General features: G+C 34.2%; 1 protein-coding gene, 1 long non-coding RNA gene and 1 pseudogene across 3 annotated transcripts; 1 reads left to right on the top strand and 2 right to left on the bottom strand.

The window, feature by feature from the left end:
- Nucleotides 1-3,590: 3,590 nt before the first annotated feature.
- On the bottom strand, nt 3,591-4,272 carry LOC120208708. The gene is made up of 3 exons (XR_005524332.1): nt 4,251-4,272; nt 4,108-4,140; nt 3,591-3,706 (listed from the first exon to the last, which is right to left on the bottom strand). It is a non-coding gene; the product is annotated as an uncharacterized LOC120208708 (long non-coding RNA).
- Nucleotides 4,273-4,631: 359 nt separating this feature from the next.
- LOC120208709 lies at nt 4,632-5,318 on the bottom strand (annotated as a pseudogene).
- Nucleotides 5,319-8,878: 3,560 nt separating this feature from the next.
- LOC120208707 (zinc finger CCCH domain-containing protein 29-like) lies at nt 8,879-11,366 on the top strand. 2 transcript variants are annotated; one of them, XM_039207920.1, is made up of 2 exons: nt 8,879-9,024; nt 9,261-11,366. In XM_039207920.1, exon 2 carries the CDS (start codon nt 9,274-9,276, stop codon nt 11,206-11,208), a length of 1,935 nt encoding a protein of 644 aa, XP_039063851.1. In that variant the 5' UTR covers nt 8,879-9,024; nt 9,261-9,273; the 3' UTR covers nt 11,209-11,366. The 2 variants fall into 2 exon arrangements, with proteins under 2 accessions (XP_039063851.1, XP_039063852.1); XM_039207921.1 differs by having other exon boundaries at nt 8,881-9,024; nt 9,282-11,366.
- The last annotated feature ends 15,756 nt before the right edge of the window (nt 11,367-27,122 follow it).

Raw genomic sequence — 27,122 nt, 5'->3', positions numbered from 1 at the left:
GTCAAGGCTCAACTTCACGACGAAGGGGCCATCCGCGATTTCAACTCCACGGAGGATATTGTACCCACACATCCACGATTTCAACTCCACAACGGAGGATCGTGCCATTTTGAGGCTCAACTTCACGACAAAGGGCTTATCAGTTTCGAGCCAATTTTAACTTCAAAACGAAGGATATTGGACTCGAGAAAACACAAGTTCAACTTCACAGCGAAGGGACGTGGTTGTCAACAAACATTTCCCAGTTTCAAGCCAATTTCAACTTCACGGCGGAGGATATTTGGACTCGGAACAATACAACTACTTGGATTTTCAACTTCACGACGAATAATATCCAATTCCTGCTTAACTTCACGGCGAAGGGGCCACCAACGGTTTCAACTTCATGACAAAGAGAATCGTACACAAGCAGCATCCATCTCCAGATTGGATTTCAACTTCACGGCGGAGGATATCCAACTCAGAGAAGGAGTGTATGTCAACAACTTTCCAGTTTCGAATCAATTTCAACTTCACAGCGAAAGATATTGGCCTTGAAACAACATACTGGATTTCAACTTCACGACGAAGGATATCCAATTCCAAGGCTCAACTTCACAACGAATGGCCATCCACAGTTTCAACTTCACGACGAAGGAATCGTGCTCACCATTGTCTCTCTTGAGAGAGTTTCCAAGTTTTGTCTCTCTTGAGACAGTTTCCTTTGAAAAAAAATCTTTGAATATTTTTCCTTGAAAAAAATTCGTCTCCCTTGAGACAGTTTCTTTTATAACTAAGTTTTGTCTCTCTTGAGATAGTTTCTTTTGAAACAAATTTTGTCCCTTTTGAGACAGTTTCTCTTGAAACACAAAAAAAAAACCCTCAAATTGTTTCTCTTGAAGAAAAAAACTTTGAAAATGTTTCTCTTGAAACACAAAAGCCTTCGAGTTCGATTACACTCAGCTTCGAGGGTACATCATTTGCAGCATAACTCAAGGCTAGAAGGGTTATCTGTCAACAAAGACCTTCGAACTACGCTCAGCTCCAAGGCACATCATTTGTAGTATAATCAAGCAAGAAGGTTTCAGTTATCAAAGACCTTCGAGTTCGATTACATTCAACTCAGAGGAAAATCAAATTTACACATAGCTCAAGGCAAGAAGGGCTATCTGCCAACAAATTGTCGAGTTCGATTCCATTCAGCTCGATGACAAATCAATCACACTACTTTCCGGTTGCAGTAGAAGTTTTCAAGTCGAGAAGACGACCTGGGTTAGCCATGCCTTAGTGACAACAACCATTTTCAAACAACATAGCTTAAGTCAAGAAAAGCTATCTGTCACGAAGATTTCTGAGTTCGATTCCGATCCAAGAAGAAGACCGAAGGGTAACGAGAAGCTACGTGCCGATTCAAATTCCGAACTACGACTTTAATTCCATATCATGAACTCGACTTCATGACGGAGTAGTCATTTGCACTCAATTCGACAGGGAGTTATTGAAACATCAGAGTCAATTTTCAACTCCACCGAACGAAAAGTGTATCTTTTAATCTTTGCCCTATCCCCGTTACACGACTATGGGAAAAAGAGGGGCAGCTGTCAACACTTTTTCATCCGGGTATAACACTCTCAAAACCCTGATTTAGTGGTATTCATAAAACAAACATAGCGTTAGTTTTACTAGGATTCAAACTCCTAAAAAAATGATAGAGTTTTACTAGGATTCAAAAAATAGGATGGAGTTCTACTATGATTCAAACTCCTAAAAATAGGATCTAGAAGCTTTATAAATAGTCATTGTAACTCACTATTGTAACAGATTTACATACAAATACAGAGGAAAGCACGGAAAATACAAAGGCAAAACTATTGTAAACGATTCGAAAAGGAAATAAAAGTAGCATTTTTTTACTTTTGATTCGTCCCTTACATTTACGTTTTAATTATTATTATTTATTTAAATTTATTTATACACGCATTTCCCTTATTACTCATTTTATTTAATTGTTTTGTTATTTTTTTCATGTAATATTTTTTTTTGCATTTTATGCATTTTCTTTTTTACTTTAGTATATATATATATATATTTTTAGATTACATATATATATATATATATATATATGTTAATTTCATTATATGTTTTATTAATTTATATATATATTTACTATTTTTTATGTTTTTATTTATTTTATATATACATATTATCATTTCGTTTATCTTATATTTATTTTATTTATTTATTTTATTTTATATTTTCCCCTCTTGCATTTATTTATTTATTTATTTATTTACTATGTATATATTATTTTCACCATTATTTTCTAGTATTTTATTTATTCATTTGCTTTTATGGACTTTATTTTATGTCTTTTTTATTTATTTATTTATTTATTTATTTTCTTTTCGTTTCTTTATTTTTATTTAATTTACTTGTTATCGTTAATTTATTATTATTCTTTTCTTTGTATTTCTTTTATTGTTTTATTTTATCTTCTCCATTTCATCAGTTTTTTATTTTGTTAGTTTTTATTATTTTTTTAACATTTGTTGACTTTTCTAAGAGTACGATTTCAAATCAATCAATTGTAAGTAATTTGAATCGGGTCTGTTAAATTTTAATTTAAATTTCGAATTTTCGCAACTAAGACACCAGCAAATTAATTGGTACCGAAAGGGCGGTTTAAGGGTGCTAATCCTTCTTTGACCGTAACCGACTCCCGAACCCGACACATTTCTGGTAAAAACGCAGATCAGGTAAGATAGTGTTCGACCCACCTAAATTCGTTTTAAAGTGGTCGGTGGCGACTCTCAACCCAATTATTTCAAGTTGAAGCCTAATTCCGGGCCCAATCGAGAGACGGTTACGACAAGGGCTATAAATTCTCTCACACTTGTGCCGTTTCGAGATTTGCTTCCACTCTCCACTGTGAGTTTCTCTTCACAGGCTTCCTTCCACTTGCAACTTCAAAGCGGTTGGAAGATCGTTCATCATGCATTCATGCTAAATAAGCGCTTCCTGTTTGAGAGAACACCACGACACTCATGAATACTTATGCTATAAGAAACAATTCAGAAGAGGGATGGAGAGGGTGCAGAAGGCTAATCTCATAGGAATTAGGAGTGTGTGCTTGGTCCCATGCGATTTTATCAAAAACGAAAAGTGAAATAAAATAACATTCGAAAAGGCATATCAAAAGTAGCAACATAATCACATCTGATACACAAGTCAGAGCCAGCACTAATTAACTGAGTAGAGATGAGATTAACATGTTAATGAAAACTTAAAATGGAAAACAGTAAGGGGTCGGCGGTTTTGTATTAAAAAACATATTGGTTTGCTAACTTGAAGGGGATCTTATATATCAAGTCAAAGAAGTCATATACCATAACTAATTATTTAGTGCAATAACCCAAAGCACATATCATAAGAACAATGTAGGACCAAAAGAAGAGAAATTGCAAAACGAAGTGTAAGTCGAGAGAAAACATATGCCAGAACGACGTACCTCTCATTGCGATTAAGGCGAGTGCCAAATAGAATGCCACAGAGAGCAACCAGCAATCACGATGCATGGCAACCAGTGAAAGCCAGTTTTACGATTCATCCCGTCTTGCAGAATTAATACCCAAAGCTGGCTTGGGAAGCTCTGATGGAACTTCCTCAACCGGTAAAGCTACCTCCCATCCCTCATTTGGGTATCCATACAAACATAAATTCTCATTGTCTGAGGAACAAACAAAACACTTCAATAACAATAACCAAAAGGCTGCAACCAATATCATGAATTTAATTTGAAGCCTATAAAAAGCACAGCTTGGACTTGGTGATCAACTACATTCAATATTGCATAAGAATAAATGTTCCTATTGCTAAAATACAAATCCTTTGCGATTCACCTTAAAAACAAGGCGAAGATAAACATTGAAAATCCAACAGACTACAAGTAGAAACCCTGAAACGGTTCAGGGAAAAATTCTAAGGAAAACATAAACATAGCTTCGAAATCGAACCGGTTCGACTCAATCACCTACAGACTACTCAGCTTAGTTCAAATTAAGCGTATCGGAAACAAACAGAACGTCCATCTCAATTTTCTCGTCAACTTTCTAAGAAAAAAAAACTGACCTGGATCGCAATGAGAGTAGAAGTCGTCTACATCTAATATAAAACAAGGGCAAATCATACAAATTTAAAAGGAAAATAAAAATTAAACAAAATAACAAATCGAAAGAATGAAAAATAGGGTTTAGAAAAATACGGGAATTTACCGTAAGTAAGAGCACGAACGATGGCAGAGCGTCCAGCGTTTTGGTCTCTGAAGATCTCTTCGATAGTGTGAACTGCGAGGACTAGAACAAGCCATTGTTTTTTCTAATAATTTCAAAATGTAATTTCTTTTATTTTGTTTCCGAAAAGCGCTTATTTTGGAGAAACCGGTGATCTTCAAAGACAAAAGATTTGACTTTTGAGGATAAAATCTCGTAATTGGTTTGTATTCAAGTAGATAATAATCTCAATCCAAAACCCAAGTTTGTTGTTAAAATACACTAAACCAGAAACACTTTCTGCCATTATTGAACGTCTCCATGTTCATTGTCTAGTTTCAGACAAAGTGTTCATCTTATTCTCAGAAATGTCAAAACATTAAAAGAGAATAGTCTTCTATGGTATTTGTTTATAAATTTTTCTAACGAGATCTTACGAAGAAAATACTGAGTTCCGGACCAGGCACAACACCATCGGGATTATCATATAAAAAGCTTCTGAATCCTTGGATCTGACCACCCTCTCGAATCTAGATCTCATATACGTCGATTCCCCGTGTTTCCTTGTCGTTGGGGCTAGAAAGCACACCGGCGCCCATCAAAACACCTCGGAGCAGCTGCATAACTGGAGCTCATCATCAGACAGTTGTTTCCTCCTGATAGAATACCCCATCTTCCTCCCATTGCAGAACACCGCCCACACGAACTCCTCCAGTACCTTCTTCTTATGCGTCTTGATCTCTCTTTCCAACGCGATCCTCACTATGTGGGATGACATTTCCTTTTGAAGCAAGCTTGTGAGCATAGGTAGTTCGATGATGAACGCTGGTACGCTGTGGGGATCGTCTTGTATCGCTAAGCAGACCCTGCCTTTGAGATACCCGAAAATGGTACCTGTGGTGCACTGTCTTTCAGCAACGGCTGCTGTGGTCGGTCCAATAGCGCGACCATTTTGCAGCCAGAGGTTAGCATGGGGAAGAGCTTGAACATGCGCAAGAGGCTGGCGCAAAGACAGTATGGCGACCGAATTGTCCATTTAGAAATATGTAGGCATATAAAAGAACCGAACATTGGTTCGTTTAATTTTAACCGAACAAATGAACGAACACGAACATAAACGTATAAAAAATTTCTTATTCGTATTCGTTCATTAAGGAATATAACATGTTCATGTTCGTTCATTTAAATGATAAACAAACATAAACAAACGGATTTAAACGAACGTAAACGAACAAAAACGAACGAACACAATGAGCGAACATAAACAAACACAATAAATAAACATAAATGAACGTAAACTAACATAAATGAACATAAACCACAATAACAATAATCACATAAAATTCATTAGTATAAGTTGCAACTTCATAATTAATTTGTATTTAATTGTTTTGGGTTTTTTATTTGTATTTAAAATTTATTGAATTTTAAAATATTAATGGGTATCATATTAAAATTTATTGGGTCTTAATATTTTAAATGGGTTTAGAGAGATTGGGCTAAACTTAAATGAACGAAAGTAAACGAACATAAACGAACGAACATATTATCTAACGTTCATGAACGTAAATAAGCGAACGAGTCATTTGTTCGTGTTAGTTCATTTAATTAAACGAACACAAAATCTTGTTTATGTTCGATCGTTTAATAAATAAACGAACATAAACGAATTCCCACCAAACAATTCACAAATTATTCGCTGAACGTTCGATTCGTTTATAGGCATAGAAATATGAAGTGGAGTGAACCGGTGACATTGTTCTATTGAAGAAGGTTGAGATGTGAGTGGAATAATAAGGAATATTCAACTACAAATATAAGGGAGTCTACTTTCTGGGGTGTTTTTTTGGATAAAAAATTCTGGGTTTTGAGTTTTTTTTCCTTCTTTTTGTTCTCATTTTTGGGTTTTGGTTGGTTTGGCTTGGAGGAAGAAGAAGAAGTCTCATTTATGAATTTTGCTTGGTTTGAGTCGGAGGAAGAAAAAGGATTTAACGAGAGTTAAGTGTCACGTCAATAGACATAAAGAGGATAACGGCATGGATTTTACTGAAAACGAACTAAAAGTTCATGATTGTATTGTAAGTTTCAAAAGTTAGGTGACCAAATTGTAAGTGCTGAGGTAAGTTTCAAAAGTTTTAATTAAGCTAAGGTTAAATACTCTCAATTATTTGATAATAAAAATTTATTATCAATCATTGTTGAATCATTGGTGTTATAACCCGTAACCTCTAAGAACAACAATGTTTCCTTTAGTCACTGAAGTAAGTTGATTCGTGCACGATTTGTCAGTTTGGTTGACAGCAATATGGGTGCTTAATGAGTTAAGCAGCTCGAACTTGACTCGGCTAAAATATGAAAAAAGATCGAATCGAGTTGACTCGACCTAAATTTGAGCTTGACTCGATTCGAATTCGAGCTCATCTCAAAACCTTAACAAGTTGATCCGAGCAAAGTCCAATTTGACTTAAGCTCGTAAGAACTTGTTAATTTTTTATAACTTTTTATTAGTTATCTTATAAAACTATTTCATTAAAAAATATTAATTTATTAATAGATAATAAAAAATAATAAATTACTAATCTATTAATTTTCTAATGAATAATTAAAAATACTAAATTATTAATTAGTAATTATTATTTTAATACACCCAAATATCAAACTCTAATTATTATTTTTAATATATTTATGGATTGTTATTTTAGTGTTTAGACTTTAAATTTATTTCATACACTCTTTTGATAAATTTTGGATTAAATTTATTAATTTATATTTATATGAAGTTCTATATAATATTAGTAGATTTTACTTATAGTTAAAGAATAAAATAAAAAATTTGGTGAGGTTAACGAGAAACGAGCTTAATGAGCTTAACATGTAACGAGTCAAGAAACAAATTTTCTTAACGAGAACGAGTCGAACAAAATATTAACAAGCTTAACGAGCAATGAGTCGAACAACCGGTTTTCTTAATGAGCACGGATTGAACAAAATTCTAACGAACCTAACAAGCAACGAGTTGAGGCAAACAACAAAACTTTTTGATGAGCATGAAGCAATCACTACTCAATTCACGATCGACTCGCTCGATAAACGCTCTTGACAACAATGCCGAAACTGATAGATTGATTTTTCTTTTAGCAGGTTTCTTTGGAACATAACAAGGCCAGGTTTGGATTAGGCCCAAACCAAATGACAAAGGCACTGTTTGGGACGTCTTGTGTATGGTGTATAGTATCGACACTTCATCATATGAAATCCATACTTCTTATTTATTATTATATTAGATATTGATACCTCTATTTTAGTATGATACCCGTTAAAATATTAATTGCTTAATTTTTTTAAATATATACTATTTACTGTCATCTTAGAATATTCAAAAATAATTAATGACTGTAAAATTATTCTAACATAATAAGGACCATTTGTAAATTTTTACTCACAAACCAACACTAAAAATTTTAAATTAAAGATTATTGCATGTTTAACTTAAACTCATAACCTATACCAATATTTTCCGTATTATTTATCATCATAATTTAAAACACTGCAAGCTCATGCTTTGGAATCTCAACAGTAACATGATCCAAGACAGTAGGATCACATGAAAAAGAATATTTCTTTGACAAGTCAAAGCCTTTGGGCAAAGAGTCAGCATGTTAGGTTTGCCCATTTGAGAAATAAATAAATAAACAACTTAGACCATATAATAATGCATAAATGTGACGGTCCAAACAAAAAAAAAACCCTATAAATGTTGAACTTTCATGAAGATTTAATCAACTCCTATTATGCACTAGTCAGACAAAACATAGAGGTTGATTTACACGTGACAGAATGATTTTCAATCAACTTAATTAATCTAACAATCTTAAATCAAAATATTAAAATTTAAAATTTAATTATGATTAAGTAATACAAAAATAATCAAATTATATAGTCTAAACTAATTATAAAATTAAATATATAATGCATAAAATGGAAACATAATTTAATTAAACAAATTTTTTTAATAATAATTTAGTTTAATTTATTAATCTTGACATTATAAATGAAATAAGTTAAATTGAAAGGAGAGTTATATAAAAAAGTTTACAATATCTAATATGAATTAATTATTAATAAATTAAATATTAATAATTAAACTAAAAAAAACCATATATTACTTATGGTACAAGTAGTAATAGACAAATTCCCCTCGTCTTTTTTTTTTATAAAAAAGGTAAATGTGTCGAAGCAAAAAGAGAAGTAAGTGGAATGTGAGTCAGTGGGAGGCAACCATATCTTGTCCGAGCGCGTGTGTAAGACTGTGACCGAGACCCCACCTACAGAGGAAACGCGTTCAAGGCAAAGCCCCCACTAACTGAGTCACTGACTCAGTTACAGCTTGGTATCAATTAATCTTTCCATCAGTCCCCACTCCCCACTTGGGGGGAACCTAAAAGCCAACCTTATACACACACGTGCTGGCCAGCCAGTTTGGAACTTCGTAAAAATTAAAACTTTCTTGCAATTTGCATTTCATTTCCATTTCATTATCCTTTGAAGCCAAATTCAAAAGTCTTCCCTCTGAAGTTTTGACTTTTGACCACCACAACAGAAAGCAAAGGGAAGAAAAGTCGCACTTTCTTCCCTTCTTCCTCCTTATAGCAGCCTTCCCCATACTTAAAATCCCCCTCAACTTGTTTCTATTTCCTCTCAGAACGAACTTGTTCAATTCCCTATTCTTTTCTCTTGAACACCCTTTGTTTTCTCTATCAGAGACTGCTTTAAATAGGTAAAAGGACATGATCTTTGCCCTTGCTTCTCTTTGTTTTTGATGAATTCATGAGCTTTTCCTTTGTTCAAAAGTTGTGAAATTTTGTGTCCGATGGTTTTTTTTCTTACAAAATGTTAAGAGGAACATGTGTAATAGTCTTTGATTTAGAACATAGCTATACATCTGTTAAGTTATTTGATTTTTGCTATGGAATGAGGAAACTTAGTTTTTTGTTGTTTTTAATAATGATGCAGGGCCTTGTTTGTGATGTGCAGTGGTTCAAAGAGTGAACTTGTTCCTTCAGATTTCATCATGGAAGGTGAATTACACGAGCTCAAAGCTGATAAATGCTCGGTTTTGCTTGAACTAGCCGCCTCTGATGATCTGGTGGCCTTCAATAGTAAAGTGGAAGAAAAGGGTTTGGATCTTGCAGAGGCTAGCTTCTGGTATGGTAGAAAAATCGGGTCGAGAAAGATGGGGTTCGAAGAGAGGACACCGTTGGCAATTGCCGCCATGTTCGGTAGCATGGATGTCTTGAAATACATCCTCGGAAGTGGGAAGGTTGATGTGAATGGAGCCTGTGGTACTGATGGAGTTACTGCGCTTCATTGTGCTGTTGCTGGTGGTTCGAATTATTCGGTCGAGATCGTCAAGCTCTTGCTTGATGCGGATGCGGATGCTAATTGTGTCGATGCTAATCAGAACAAACCGATCGATCTGATCGTGCCGGATTTAAAATGTTTTAGTGGTGCCAGGAGAAAGGTGATTGAGTTGTTGCTGCAAGGTGATGATGTTGTTGGTTTTAACCCCGAAGAAGTGTCCGGAAAGACGGTTGTGCCTAAAGAAGGGTCCGAAAAGAAAGAGTATCCTATTGATGTATCGTTGCCTGATATCAATAATGGCATATATGGAACTGATGACTTCAGGATGTATACCTTTAAGGTGAAGCCTTGCTCGAGGGCATACTCCCATGATTGGACCGAGTGTCCCTTCGTTCATCCCGGTGAGAATGCTCGGAGGAGGGACCCGAGGAAGTACCCCTACAGCTGTGTGCCCTGCCCCGAGTTTCGTAAGGGGGCATGTCCTAAGGGTGATGCTTGTGAATTCGCACACGGTGTTTTCGAATCCTGGCTTCATCCTGCTCAATACCGGACAAGACTTTGCAAAGACGAGGTTGGCTGCACACGCAAAGTCTGTTTCTTTGCTCACAAGCACGAGGAGTTACGCCCCGTGTATGTTTCCACCGGTTCAGCCATGCCTTCACCGAGGTCTATTGCGGTTAATGCTGTGGACATGGCAGCTTTGAGCCCTCTGGCACTTGGTTCATCATCCTTGCCATTGCCTACTGCTTCCACGCCACCCATGTCTCCTTTGACTGCCTCTTCCCCTCCGAAGAACGGAGGCTTGTGGCAGAACAAAATGAACCTCACCCCTCCGACCTTGCAGCTACCGGGTAGCCGCTTGAAGACTGCTTTTAGTTCCCGGGATTTTGATTTGGAAATGGAACTACTCGGGCTCGAGAACCAGTTGCAGCAGCAGAAGTTGATGGATGAGATATCTAGTCTCTCATCTCCATCATGCTGGAGCAAGGAATACAGTAGGCTTGGTGATTTGAAACCTACTAATCTCGATGAGACATTCGGATCCCTCGATCCTTCCCTGCGGTCTCCATTGAAGGGACATCAAATTCGCCAAAACCAATTCCGTACTAGCTATCCAACGAACCTTCCATCCTCTCCAGCGAGGAATCCCTCACCATTCGGTTTTGACTCGTCTGCAGCAGTGGCAGCAGCAGTAATGAATTCCAGGTCTTCTGCTTTTGCGAAACGGAGCCAGAGTTTTATCGACCGCGGTCGAGCTGGACTCAACGCCCCCGCTAATTCTGCAACCATGATTTCTTCAAACATATCCGACTGGAGCTCCCCTAATGGGAAACTGGATTGGGGACTGCAAGGAGATGAGCTGAACAAGCTTAGGAAGTCCGCTTCCTTCGGATTCCGGAACAACACTCCTGCAGCAACGACGATGACATCCTACGTTGATGAGCCAGACGTGTCATGGGTTAATTCCCTCGTGAAAGACGTTACTCCCATGGGAGGCAGATCAATGCAGCAGCAATACAATATGGGTAAAGGCGTCCGAGAGAGGCTTCCACCATGGGTGGAGCAAATGTATCTAGAACAGGAGCAGATGGTAGCATAAGAAGAAAGACACATTCTTCTTCGATTCGTAATAGTATTCGATAGCCATAGTAGATAGTTCGAGAAGCAAACAAACATGGGCAAGAAGGTTCGAGTTCACTGCTCATGGTTAGAGTTAGGAAGAAGATGAAGCAAGGCAACAAATAAATTTTATTTATTACTTTCTATTCTTAATTCTTTATGTTTTTATCGAAGGCAGAGAGAAGTGTGTGTTATCTTCTTTATCTGATCAAATTTCTGTGATCATCTAATTCTTCAGTGTCATTGTAATTTTACTTAACTCGTCTTAATATTAACTCCACTGGTGTGGTGTTCTGGTACTTATTTCTCTGCTGACAACTTTCAAAGGAACTGTCTTTGAAGCTCAAATACTGCAGGCTATTCATGTTGGTATTTCAAGGCAGAAACAGAGTTAAAACTTGCGTTGGTTCATGAAAACCAAATCCATGGAATGGAAGAGCTCCAAAACCAGACTAACCCAACAATGGCGAGTTAAGCTAGAATATTTTTATTTAAAAATTAGAAAATATATATTATATTTAATTGATGATTTCATGGAAAAAAATTTGGAGATATGTATGGTAGTTGGGAAATTTGAAGCTGACCATGCCATTGTTGATTGTACGATCTAATTATACATACCCACAAACCAAGTTGCCATTATATATATATATATTATGTGGAGGATCAAACCTTATGTTTGTTGAAGAAGACAAAAGGGTTGAACGTAATTAACTGGCAAAATGACAAGGTGTGAGAATGGTGCGATTCCCACTTTCATTCGTTGCACGATGCACAAGGCAAAAGGCGATACGAGGGCAGGCGTGAGTGTGATGCTTTCCAATTTGTGGTTTCTTTTCTATCAAAACCGTGGTTCTAATTCTTCCTCCCACTAACCAATATCTTCCTTTATTTGAAATCTTATTTTAGTGGCTAATAATTCTTAGGATTAAATTTTCGATAGATTTTTATTATATATTTTTTTGACGGTCCTTCGGATTTGAAAATATCTTACCAGATGAATGAACTAAGTAAAATTTTATTAACACTCCCCATATTATATACAATTTGTAAATATGGCTAGTTTTTGTTTCTGCGTCTTTCAAATTTTAATTTTAAATGATATATGATCCATTTGACAAATTTATAAGACTAAAATTGAACAAACTAAAGATCATAATATGCATAGTATAATGAATAATAATAATATTTGACTTATAAATTTAACAATTATTAATTAATGATCAAAATTTTGAAATTTAAACAATACATGGACTAAAAGTGACTAAATTGGTGTATATGAACATATCATGGTATATGGTCTAATAGTATAATTTAGGGCCAGTTTGGTATAGTTTTTGAAAAGCAACTTCTAAAAGAATTGTACAATGCAGTTTAAAATGTTGTACAAAAAATGCAATTTAAAATTTAATTATTTAGGATTGTTTCAAGTATCTAGGGTCTATAATACATAAAGATGGGGGTGTAGATGATGACGTTACACACCGTATAAAGGCGGGATGGCTAAAGTAGAGGGCTGCTACTGGAGTTTTGTGTCACAAGAAGGTGCCTCTAAAACTTAAGGGAAAATTTTATAGAATGGCAATAAGACCAGCGCTGCTGTATGGATCAGAATGTTGGGTAATCAAGAAGGATCACATAAGGAGGATGGAGGCCGTAGAAATGAGAATGCTTCGATGGGCATGTGGTAGGACTCTATGGGACATGACACCAAACTATGCAATTAGGATGTCCTTGGAGGTGGTGCCTGTATCCAAAAAATTGAGGGAGGGAAGACTACGGTGGTTTTGGCATGTCCTTAGGCGACAACCGTCGGATGCAGTCAGGAGGGTAGAGTCGATTACAGCCGACGGTGCCAGAAGGAGAGGACGACCAAGGAGGAAGTGGGTAGATTGCTTGAGATCTGATTTGAAGGATTTAGCCCTTACCGAGGACATGACCTCTGACAGGAAAGTATGGAGACTTAAGAACAGGGTAGCCGAGTAGTGTGGGTCATAACCATAGGGTGTAACATCTTTGTCTTCTTTTTATTGCCTTTGTAGTTATTTCCATTACTTCTACTTTTTATACGATTATGTCATTGGAATTTATGAAGGCTTAGAACTAGGGTAGCGAAGTAGTGTTGCCTTAGTTTAGGTTTTAACCCATTTGACTTTATACCTTATCGTAGCTTGCTACCGCTGACTACTGTGTATCATTCTCTTCATGTTTCCTCTTTTTAAATTTAGCCGGGACTTTCGTTTTTGTCTACATGCAGAGATTTTTACGCAGGGATTTATTTGCAGGGATTACTTCCCATTACAGATAAATATATGAAAACTGCATATGAAGTCTGTTCAACTATGTATTTATGTATTTATTTTTATTTATTTATTTATACATGCACATACTTTATCTATATTTTTAATTTTTTGACTGTCGGAGGTCTTCCATGGAAGCTGCTCTCTACCTGGCGTTGGGGGCAACCTACTACCCTACCTTTCCCTTACCTCATTACATATGTGAATAGGGTTTTGTTATTGTTGTTGTTGTTGTTAAAAAGTACTTTAAAAAAATAAAAGGTCCATTATAGACATTATGTTGTAAATTAAACATATAAGATTTAAATTATATTTACACTTATATATAAATCATATCAATTTAAACTATAGTAAATTCAAAACAAATTATTATATATGAATTATATTTATTTAAACTATAATAAAAACAAAAAATATAATTATAATAAAATATATTTTATATAACTCACTAATATTTTAATATATAAATCATGAATTTTATTTATTTTTAAATTATTAAAAATAATAAAATATTTTTAAGGATTTTAGTATTAAATTATTAAAATAAAATTTAAATATATAATTGAGTGGAGCCCATACATTAGTAAGGATAAAATTATAATTTCCTTCCAAAAGCAAAGTTGAAAATGAAAAAGTTAGAAAATCCTACCTTTTGCCGTTGATTTGAAATCACCATTTCCATCACAATTTTTTCTTTTCACTTTTTATCCGTTTGACATTAATTTTGTGGTAAAAAATGACTTTTTAACTAAAAGTGCTTTTAGAAAACATTACCAATGTAATGCCCCAAATCTCGGGTTAGTAGTTCAGGTTGACCCGAGACCCATTAAATTAAGCTCGATAGAATTTTAGTATAGCTTGGATCAAGTTGAGCTGGAAATTTGGGCTTGGGCTGGCCCAAATGTTAGAGGTTTGGGACCATTTATAATATTGTTTGGAAGAGGGGGGACTAAAAGTGTAATTGACCCATTGCCCTATTCTAAGTTGAAAACCCTTAAGATTTTACGTAAACCACTCCATCTCATTCTCACCAAACACATTTCCTCCTGTTCTTCATTTTTTTTCTTATTCTTATTCAAGGTGAAAACTTTAAGAGATCCAAGCCTAGTTGAGTTTAGAAAAGGTAAGGATGTTAATATTCATTTCAAGAGCTTCAATTTAAGTCCCATATTTCAAGTTTTAAGCTATGAACCAAAAATAGTGTTGAAAACATTTTGATATTTCGATATAACAAATTAAGTTTAAATGAATTTTTAAGATTTTACAAATGATTTTCTAAGTATATTCGATTCAATTAATCAAATATCAAATTATTACTCCAAGTTTTTCAAGATCAATTTTAATCCTTACTAAATGTGTAAAATTGTGATTTGTACTTAAACTATTTTTGAAACAATTTTCACAAAGTATTTTGAACCAAAATCAAGCCTTAAAACAATTATTCAAGGTGATGCATCGATGAATCAAATCATGCATCGATGCACCTATGATTTAATTGAACATCGAATGCATTTCATGCACCGATGCACTCTCCATGCATCGATGCACTCGGAATATTTTCAAACATCGAATGCATTTGATGCATCGATGCACAAGCAATGCATCGATGCACCAGGCTATTTTTCAAACATCGAATGCATTTTATGCATCGATGCATCCTTAGTGCACCGATGCACTAAGTGTCCCAACAGTCAAAATATTTGAATTTTACACTGATGCACCGATGCATCCTTGATCATGCATCGATGCATGAGACGCTCCACCTAGAAAAATTAATTGCTTTCACACTTAAACGGCTATATGATCTTCACTAATCATCCCCAACGTTCAGAAGTGATTCAAGGTGTATTTAAACAAGTTCTGAATCCCTTGATCAACAAGAAATTATAGAGAAACAAGAGAGAAAGCATCAAACACCAAGTTTGTGCAAATCAAGCCAATTTTCCTTTCAATATTCATTTTGCTTTCAAGAACACCATTTGTGCTCATTTGTAATTATCTTTGAGTGTTCTTTTCTTGTTCTAGAATTGTGCAAACATCTTACCTTGTGAGGTTTTCCTTGTAAGTTTGCAAATTTGTAATCTTCTCTTTGGGAAAAGAGTGTTCTCAAGAATTGGGGTATATTCTTGAGGGTATTGTAAGGTTATCTCTTTGGCCTCAAAAAGAAAGAACAAATTAGTGAATTTGTTGGAAAATCCTTAGTGTGGATAGCTAAGGTAGTGGACGTAGACTTTGATTGAGAAAGTCGAACCACTCTAAATCGCTGTGCAAATCTTTTCAATTTTCTGCAAAAGCTTCCACCGAATTTTTAATTGCCAATTCACCCCCTCTTGGCTAATTCTGTCGATCGATTAACTCAACAATTGGTATCAGAGCCTAACTCATTTGAAGGTTTAATCACCTCTTGAGTCGATTCGGGAAGAGTTATATCGATTATCAAAGTCATCAATGGCCTCCGCTTCAAACTTCGACCCCGGTCTCGATTCGATGCCCGTCAACAAGCCTCTTTTCTTCAATGGAGCTAACTATGCCTATTGGAAGAATAGAATGATGTACTTCATTCAAGCAAGTGACATGGGAGCATGGAATGCTGTAGAAGAAGGATACATCAAACCTCTCACTCATCCAAGGTTGTGGAGTGAAGGAGAGACAAGAATGTTCCAGCTCAACTCCAAAGCCATCCATATCATTTTTTGTGCTCTTGGACCAGATGAATACGGAAGAGTTTCATCGTGTACAACCGCCAAAGAAATATGGGACAAACTTCAAGTCACTCATGAAGGTACCGATGAGGTAAAGAAATCTAAAATTAGTATTCTAACGCATAGCTATGAAAATTTCAGGATGAAACCAAATGAAGATATCAAAGCTATGACGGATAGATTTTCAACGATTGTGAATGGTCTCAAATCATATGGAGAGATCATTTCAAATGAAAAGCTTGTGAGGAAGTTAGTCTACTCCCTCCCAAAATCGTGGCAATCAAAGAAGACGGCAATCATCGAGTCTAAGGACTTAACATCCTTAACTCTTGAAGAGCTAATTGGGTCACTGCTCACTCATGAAATGATGCTCGAAGATGAGGTGGACCTCGACAAAATTGACGAGACACCAAAGGAGAAAGAGAAGAAGAAAAACATTGGAGTTGCTCTCAAATCCACAAAAGATGAGAGTGATTCGAATAACGATGACGATGACGAGGAAATGACATTGTTTGCCAAACGGTTTAGAAAAATGATGAGACCTTACGAGGAAGAAAATTCAAGCGAAATGAAGGCCTAAAAAATGAACCGAAAGAGAATGACCCAATCATTTGCTACGAATGCAAAAAGCCAGGGCATGTTAAATATGATTGCCCATAATTGAAGAAAAAGGGTCAATCAAAGAATAAGCACAAGCCTCATGTGGCTACATGGAGAGATGAAGAAAGTTCCGATGAAGAGGAACAAGAAGTAGCTAACTTGTGCTTGATGGCATTTGGGGAAGATTCTAAGGTAACCTCTAACTCATCCGATTTTGATGATTTATCCTATGATGAGTTATTAGAGGAATATAATGGGTTGGCTTCGGATTATGAGAAATTATTTTTAAAATATAAAAATGATGTTTCAAAATTGAAAAATGAAAACAAACTCATATCCAAAACCAACAACGATCTTGAAAGTAAAATCAAAGACTTGCAAATCAAACTAGAAGAGTTTGAAAAGAAAAATTTAGATTTGCAAAATTTACTTTCAAAGATCAATGATGATCATCAAAAGAAAATTGATGATCTTAAAACTTCTTTTGATAAAGTTGGAACAAAACATTTTGAAAAAGGTGGAAATTCAAAATCCAACTTTGTTAGAAAAAGTTTTAGAAACTACAATCATAGAGGTCCCCAAAGAACCTCTAATGGAAAAATCGTTAGAAGTATGTGGGTTCCTAAAGAACTCATTACTACTAAAGATAAAAATATCCTACACAAATGGATACCTAAGGGGACTAGGATTTTGGAAACTAATATGGACCCAAAAGAATTTGGGTACCAAAAATCAAAAGTTAATCTATGTTTGTAGGGAAAGGAGCATTGCTACAAGGCACGGGAAACAAATTCAAATTCATGATACCTTGATAGTGGATGCTCAAGACATATGACCGGAGACAAAAGCCGGTTCATTGAGCTTAACGCCAAAAATGGAGGAGAAGTGACTTTTGGAGACAATTCAAAATGTCACATTGAAGGTATTGGTACAATAGGTAATACCTCTTCCATACAAATTAAGAATGTTTATATGTGAATGGATTAAAGCATAATCTATTGAGTATTAGTCAATTATGCGATAAAGGATTCAATGTCTTATTGAAATTAATGGTTGTAAAGTCATTGACATTGCATCTAATCGGATTATGCTTGTTGGTCATAGAATAGGGAACATTTACATGGTGCATTTAGATTCTTTTGATATGACTAATTTAGCCTAGTTGCTAAAGATGAACATGATAGTTGGTTATGGCATAGGAGACTAGGACATGCTAGTATGAGTGTTTTGCAACGGCTAATTCAAGGTGATTTAGTTCGAGGGTTGCCTAAGCTTAAATTTGATAATGATAAAATCTGTGATGCTTGTGCTAAAGGAAACAAAAGCGTGTTTCTTTTAAATCCATTAATGACGTATCAACTAGTAGAGTATTACAATTGATCCATGTAGATCTTTTTGGGCCAACTAGGACTACTAGCTTGGGTGGAAAACAATATGCATTTGTCTTGGTAGATGACTATTCTAGATATACTTGGGTTCTATTTTTAAGTACTAAAGATGAAGCATTAGAACAGTTCATCACATTTTCAAAAATAATCCAAAATGAAAAGGGTTACTCTATAACTAGTGTTAGGAGTGATCATGGCACTGAATTTGAAAATCTTGGATTTATTGAATTTTGTAATTCTAATGGTATTAGTCATAATTTTTCAGCACCTAGAACCCCTCAACAAAATGGAGTTGTTGAGAGGAAAAATCGAACTTTAGAAGAAATGGCTAGAACCATGCTTTGTGAAAATAATTTGCCAAAATATTTTTGGGCGGAAGCCACAAATACCGCTTGTTATGTTGTAAATCGAGTAATGATTAGGCCAATTTTAAAGAAAACTCCATATGAAATTTTCAAAATAAAAAGCCTAACATTAGTTATTTTCATCATTTTGGATGTAAATGTTTTGTTTTAAACAACGGTAAAGAAAACCTTGGCAAATTTGATGCTAAAAGTGATGAAGGAATTTTTCTGAGTTATTCCTTAAATTCTAAAGCCTATCGTGTATTTAATAAAAGAACTTTAGTTGTAGAAGAGTCTATACATGTTGTTTTCGATGATAATCCCCTTCCGAGGAAGGATTCTTGTGTGAATGATGATGTAGGTGTTATAAATACAAATGACGTTAGACATGAAGTTGGAGAACCATCATCAAAGGAAGAAACGAAAAAATGAGGAAACTCATGATCCTCTTGAGAATCAAACCATTGAAGAAAGGGAAGTATCTTATCCAAGAGAGTACAACTATGTCAAGGATGGTGAAATTATAGGTGATCCATCAAAAGGGGTAACAACTCGATCTTCTCTTAGAAATATTTGTAATTATGTTGCATTTATCTCATGCATAGAGCCTAAGAATATTAAAGAAGCATTAAATGATGAACATTGGATTATGGCTATGCAAGAAGAGTTAAATCAATTTGAGAGAAGTAAAGTATGGACATTAGTTGAAAGGCCTAGTAATAAATCTACTGTAGGTACTAGATGGGTATTTAGGAATAAGCTTGATGAGAGTGGTAATATAGTGAGAAACAAGGCTAGACTTGTTGCTCAAGGGTATACTCAAGAAGAGGGCATAGACTATGATGAAACATACGCTCCCGTAGCTAGGATAGAAGCAATTAGAATGCTATTAGCATTTGCATGTTTTCATGAATTTAAATTATATCAAATGGATGTTAAAAGTGCATTTTTAAATGGTTTTATAAAAGAAGAAGTGTATGTGGAACAACTTCCAGGTTTTGAAGATTCAAAATTTCCAGATCATGTTCTTAAATTGACAAAAGCTCTTTATGGTTTAAAACAAGCTCCTAGAGCTTGGTATGAAAGATTGTAAAATTTTTTAATTGAAAAAGGTTTTTCAAAAGGAAAGGTCGACACTACATTGTTTTTAAAGCATAAAGGTAAAGATTTATTAGTAGTTCAAATTTATGTTGATGATATAATATTTGGTTCTACTATGATGTTCTTTGCCAAGAATTTCTAAGCTAATGCAAAGTGAGTTTGAGATGAGCATGATGGGGAGCTCTCATTTTTCTTGGGACTCCAAATCAAGCAAAGAAAAGATGGAATCTTCATTAATCAAGCTAAGTACGTCAAAGATATGCTCAAGAAGTTTGGACTGGAAAATGGGAAACCTCATGACACTCCAATGAGCTCTTCAACAAAGCTTGACTTAGATGAAGGAGGTAAATGTGTAGATGTTAAATTATATAGGTCAATGATTGGCTCTTTGCTTTATCTAACTGCAAGTAGACCAGACATTATGTTTAGTGTTTGCTAATGTGCTAGATTTCAATCATGTCCTAAGGAATCACATTTACTAGCTGTTAAGAGAATCTTTAGATACCTTAAGGACACTCCTAGTTTAGGACTTTGGTATCCTAGAGACTCTAGCTTTAGCTTGCATGCCTTTTCTGATGCGGATTATGGAGGATGCAAATTAGATAGGAAAAGCACCTCCGGTACTTGTCAATTCCTTGGAAATATGCTGATTTCTTGGTTTTCAAAGAAGCAAAATTGTGTTGCATTATCTACCACTGAAGCGGAATACATTTCAGCCGGTAGTTGTTGTGCACAAGTTTTATGGATGAAAAAACAACTTTTTGATTATGGAATTGAAGTAGGTACCATTCCTATCAAGTGTGACAATACTAGTGCTATTTGTCTCACTAAAAATCCCATCCAACACTCTAGAACTAAGAACATTGAAATAAGACATCACTTCATTAGAGACCATGTCACTAAGGAAGATGTAGTTCTAGAATTTGTTGATACTTTGCACCAATTAGCAGATATATTTACAAAACCTTTAGACAAAGAAAGATTTTGTACACTTAGGAGAGAATCAGGTTTAGCCAACCTATCTTCACTTAGTGTTTAAAATAATTTTAGCAATTTTAATAAATACTGAAAAATGCTTATAATAATAATTTTTGATTGCATTCTTGCTATTAGTTAGGGGGAGTTTATGATTCTTAGTGAAAATTAATTTTATGTTCAAATAATGTTTAAAGATTAATTTAATTGATTGAACATAATTAATTTTCAATATATGAGTTGCCAATACTACTAGAGCTAATTAATTTAGCATTTTGAGTCTTTAAAACAGATTTTTGGACATTTTTGTGCTTCATGCACCAATGCACTTAACAATGCATCAATTCATCCCTTTGAATGTGCATCGATTCATCATGTTGATGCACCGATGCATGCCTTGAATGTGCATCCGTGCACAGGGTCATGCATCGATGCATCCGTCGGGTTTTGGGGTTTTAAAGGCTTATTTTTCTATTTTATCTCAAAACTTAAAAACTCTTCCTCTAGCCATTCGTCCCTCTCTCTCTCTCTTAATCGCCATTCTTGCTCAAAATCAACGATTTTTCGTCGGAATCTTCAAACTTTTCAACTCTCAAACCTGCTTCAATCATTAAATCGTGCAAAACAACTCCTCATCCCTCTCAATCCGAATTTTCAAGGTATTTTTCTAAAAACCTCTATTTTACAAATTTATGATTTTAGAACTAGTTTTAATTAGTTCTAGAATGTACATTATATCGGGCATTTATTGTTTGTTGGTTCTAAACTAGATTTTACTACCAATTTCGTCAAAAATAAACAATTTTTCAAAAATTTTCTTTGAATTTCGAAATTTTAAAAAAAAACGAAAATTAGTAAGATTTTTGATTTAATTGTTTTGTTTTCATGAAAACTATATTATGATTATCAAATATTATTTTTTAAATAGTTTTCAAAACATGCCCATTAGGATATGGTTTAGAGAACCTTGAATTATTGAGGACTCATTTGAGTTTTGGGAATTGATTGTGCATACATGTGTTTCAAATTGCAGGTGATATTCCTTATTCTGATTTACTTTAATCATGTCTAATCCCAAACGTCCTAGAACTTCGTCTAGTCGTTCTCATTCAAACCAACCGCCAAATCCCGTTTTCCTTCGCCTCCTCCCGATCCTTCTATAGACGAATAGATCTTGTTGTGGTTTTGGATCGTCTTGAACGTTTATTGTTAAACCATTTTGAATATTTTGGGGGTTATTGTTTGACTTGCTTGACTTCATTTGGATATAAGATTTGGATGTTTTATGGATAGTTTGTTTGAATTTTCATTTTGAGCTTAATATTTATTAATTTTTGCATCATCATATTAGTTGCATTATGACCAATTATCCATTTATGTTTATGAATATTGATTATGAAACTAATGGCTAATCTCTCTTTTGATTGTGATCTTAGCAGCCTAATATATATATATATTATCAATTGGCTATGTTTTTCACTAACTTGTTTAAAACGTTTTGAAACTTTTTGATTTAACAAAAAGGGGGAGAAATGTTAAGTGTTGAAATTTGTTTGGAAATTTTTTTAAAAGGGGGAGAAGTGTTATAGTAAGGGGGAGTAAATTTTTCAAAATTGATTTCAAATTTTAGAAAATCTTAAAATAACACAAATGTTTTGTTATATCAAAAAGGGGGAGATTGTTGAAAACATTTTGATATTTCAATATAACAAATTAAGTTTAAATGAATTTTTAAGATTTTACAAATTATTTTCTAAGTATATTCGATTCAATTAATCGAATATCAAATTATTACTCCAAGTTTTTCAAGATCAATTTTAATCCTTACTAAATGTGTAAAATTGTGATTTGTACTTAAACTATTTTTGAAACAATTTTCACAAAGTATTTTGAACCAAAATCAAGCCTTAAAACAATTATTCAAGGTGATGCACCGATGCATCAAACCATGCATCGATGCACCTATGATTTAATTGAACATCGAATGCATTTCATGCACCGATGCACTCTCCATGCATCGATGCACTCGGAATATTTTCAAACATCGAATGCATTTGATGCATCGATGCACAAGCAATGCATCGATGCACCAGGCTATTTTTCAAACATCGAATGCATTTTATGCATCGATGCATCCTTAGTGCACCGATGCACTAAGTGTCCCAACGGTCAAAATATTTGAATTTTACACTGATGCACCGATGCATCCTTGATCATGCATCGATGCATGAGACGCTCCACCTAGAAAAATTAATTGCTTTCACACTTAAACGGCTATATGATCTTCACTAATCATCCCCAACGTTCAGAAGTGATTCAAGGTGTATTTAAACAAGTTCTGAAGCCCTTGATCAACAAGAAATTATAGAGAAACAAGAGAGAAAGCATCAAATACCAAGTTTGTGCAAATCAAGCCAATTTTCCTTTCAATATTCATTTTGCTTTCAAGAACACCATTTGTGCTCATTTGTAATTATCTTTGAGTGTTCTTTTCTTGTTCTAGAATTGTGCAAACATCTTACCTTGTGAGGTTTTCCTTGTAAGTTTGCAAATTTGTAATCTTCTCTTTGGGAAAAAAGTGTTCTCAAGAATTGGGCTATATTCTTGAGGGTATTGTAAGGTTATCTCTTTGGCCTCAAAAGAAAGAACAAATTAGTGAATTTGTTGGAAAATCCTTAGTGTGGATAGCTAAGGTAGTGGACGTAGACTTTGATTGAGAAAGTCGAACCACTCTAAATCGCTGTGCAAATCTTTTCAATTTTCTGCAAAAGCTTCCACCAAATTTTTAATTGCCAATTCACCCCCCTCTTGGCTAATTCCGTCGATCGATTAACTCAACAAATAGGTTTAGTGGGAGTTTAAAAACCTAGGGGTTCTAACTTGTTTTGAGGGTAAGATGGGATTTATAAAGTGTTTTTAGACTCATAAATGTTCCATAAAAAAGTTATTAACACCATTTCTATGTTATGATAGTGAGAGAAGTTGGAGAAGGTTCCAAAGCAAGGGAAAAGAGAAGTTTGCTCTTGGATGAGTTGAACGTTTTTCAGCTACCAAGACTTTAAGGTAATACCTTTCTAACTTTCCTATACCAGTTATAAGCCTTTTTAACTAAGGGTTCGGTCTCGATACTTGAAAGAGGGGTTTCGAAACCGATTTTTCAGAGGCTAATTGTGATATCGATACTCATGGGAGTATCGATACTATCATTTTTCTCATAGTTGATTTTAAGGTGTCAGTATCGATACTCTAATAGGAGTATCGATACTCTTGGGTTAGTATCGATACTGATGGGTTCAGTATTAATACCATCTCAATTTTATAAATAAAGAATTAATGGAATTTAAAGACATCATTGAGGGACCCAAACCAACCTTAAATTCTTTAATAAGCCATCAAGTGAGAACTATATTAACAATATGAAATTTCACATAAAAACCCTATAATTTAGAAAATCATAAGACTTGTCTTCCGTCATGTTCGGGAAATGAGACGAACATCCGAATCAATATAGAATCAGGGAAACATTTGTATGTTAGGTTCTGGGTAACATTAAGATTGTACACTAGACATTTCTACTAACTGAGCGTAGATGCCTCAAGGCTCGATAGTAACACCCATAGCCCGTAAACATCTAGGAATACAAGCCATAGATGTCACATCAAACTGACTAATGTTTACTATTCACATTTGCTAAAAAAAATTTGTTTCTTTTTAAAACATTCATATTTTCAACTTTTAAAACTATTTATATTCACTTGTAAATTTCGTACCATTTAAAAACAAAATATTATTATATATATTATGCATATCATATACTGATAAACTAAACTAGTCAAATTAAACATTCCTAATTTACTATTTCAAACCATTTAGTTATATTGATAAAGCAGGCTGATAACATAAATATACATGCCACTACTAATAAAAATAAATATCAATGATGTCTTATTGATACTGATATTATAGATGATCTATACACGATGCTTGGAAGGCTCCTCACAAAACGTTTGTATCTCAATCCAACCCTACGCATGAAAATCATCACGCACTAAGTATAACTTAGTGAGGCAGTTATACTAAAGGTGAGAATAAATAAATAAAATATCGAAATATATAAAATCATGAAAAATAAAGCAGACTGAATTTTCAGAATATTCAAACCGGATATCTCATACTGAACTTTATCAGAAACCTAAAAAGAATCATTTGATAATTTTCACAATATCATAATAAATCAGATCAGACAGAATAATCAGTCCATATTCCTTTGTAGTCAGACACTTTTTTAGAACTTTCATATTTCATTTTTATAGCCCAAAGTATATTTTAATAGAATATAAGGTACGTGAGTCAGACGAGTGTGCACAATATAGATCTTAGATCATCAGAGTCGAAACAGATAAGAACACACAGTGCTATCACATCAGAAATAACAATATGCACACAAAGTGCATTCAGATAAGAATATATATACTTGTGTACACTCCGGTACACAACAATATATCAGAATCAGAACAGATAATCACTCCACCTCATGGCATGCCAATTGTACCTTTAACTCTCAATATAACATACAGTGGACTTTCAGTTCATTTCGTAATCATTTGATAAAAATCATATCAGAATCAGAAATATATTTAAATCACATTCGTAAAACATGATATGGACAGTTCATACCCAAAATCATTCATAAAACTTATTAAAATATTATGGATATAATTTCATAATCAAAACATAATTCATATCTTTGAAATAAACAAGGTGAAGTTGACTTATCGCAAGTCGTTCTCAATCAAAATAATTAAATAAATAAACTGCACTCACCTTTGCCTCACTACAGAACTTGTATACAATAGTCCTAGTCATGAGCTTTGTCATTTCCTTTCGGATCGTTCGGATTGCTAGATTTATCGTAGTCTGACAATACCAAATTATAACACAAAATGTTCGAACTACATATTAGTATCGTACTAGCATAAGCTGATTTTAACATTCGAAAATATATAAAAATCGAGATTAAATCGATACCAACTAAATCACATTTCCATTATAATTTCCAACTTCTCAAAAATACCCTTCCAAATTCATGAATATTTATTTTCATCCTTAACCCTTCATCTTTTGCTAATTTACACAAATAAGCCACATATTATGAATTCATTTTAGAATTCACCTTCACCTTTCCATTTAATTCATAATGATCATTCACCATTTTGATCATTGCACATAAACTACTAAAATTCCAGAACTTAAATAAAATATCCAAATCAATACTTCAACTTTCAAAACATTATAAATTTCAACCCAAACTTTCCTAAACTTTCAATTTTCATCACCTAACTTCATAAATTTGTAATTCAACCCCAACTCAATATTTAATTCAAAATTCAGCATACTAATAAATTTTCCAGCATTCAATAATTTACCCAAATAATACCTCTACATTTAATAACTTACAAACAAGTCCCCATAGTTTGGGACCTTTCAAATTCCACTACTACTTTTACCAAATTTGCAAATTTGGTTCCAAACAACTTTCCAACTTAATTTCCAGCTTAACAAATATAAAAATCAACATTGAATCCCTCAAATATTACATTCTTACAATAATATCCCACAATTCCAAGAACTTGTAAACTAGCCCTTTTTACACTTTCAAGGTTCCAAATTGATGCAGACCAATCTCCAAATCACATGGAATACTTCTAATATCATTTCTAATCCATAGGAAAATTTTCAACATTTTCCCTCAATTTTCTTCCCCCAATTTTCTTCCCTATGGCCGAATACTTTATCTCATCTAAGGGAAACTTTTTATTCAATTTCAAGCACGAATTCAACCTCCTATGATTAAATTCATGTATTTCCAATCATCACAACATCAAATTGAATCATAATCCCATAATTCTCCATAAACCCTTGTAACACCCCCAACCCGTACCTGACCCGGATACGAATCCGATGTGTCACATAGACTTTTCAAACTTTGACTCTTAAAGAAAATCATTGACATTTTAAACTTTCATTAAAATAAAAGTTGTTAATTTACACAAGGTAGGCCAAAATAATACAAAATCGATTAGAGCATTCGCAATTCACAAATTGTTTACATGGCAACACACTAGATACAACAAAATACATACTTCACTAATTACTTCTGTTATGATCTGCTAGTAGGGTATATTGTCATTGCAACTTCTAATTCTGATCCTCCTGCTTCTTGGTACCTACGTGTAAACCACTTACACGCTAAGTCACAGACTTAGTGAGATATAATAGAATATGTAACCATAGATTTATGAAACATGCACTATTATCAATCAATCATAACATTTCAATTTACATATGTCTACTAAACTATAACATATATGATTATGATATGCACATATGAAGCTTAATGTAATACCCCAAAAATTTAAATAATGACCAAAATACAAATTTTGAAAGTTTGATGGTCAAAGTAGAAATTTTGGAAAAAGTTTAG

This window comes from Hibiscus syriacus, unplaced genomic scaffold (assembly GCF_006381635.1).
Source record: "Hibiscus syriacus cultivar Baekdansim isolate YM2019G1 unplaced genomic scaffold, ASM638163v2 tig00016922_pilon, whole genome shotgun sequence".
Taxonomy (NCBI): domain Eukaryota; kingdom Viridiplantae; phylum Streptophyta; class Magnoliopsida; order Malvales; family Malvaceae; genus Hibiscus; species Hibiscus syriacus.
Note: the sequence above shows the minus strand (reverse complement) of the source record. Positions and strands in the feature narration are given on the sequence as shown.

Bases quoted from the DNA above. Each gene is read 5' to 3' on its own strand.
- LOC120208707 (XM_039207920.1), top strand. From the start codon at position 9,274: ATGTGCAGTGGTTCAAAGAGTGAACTTGTTCCTTCAGATTTCATCATG.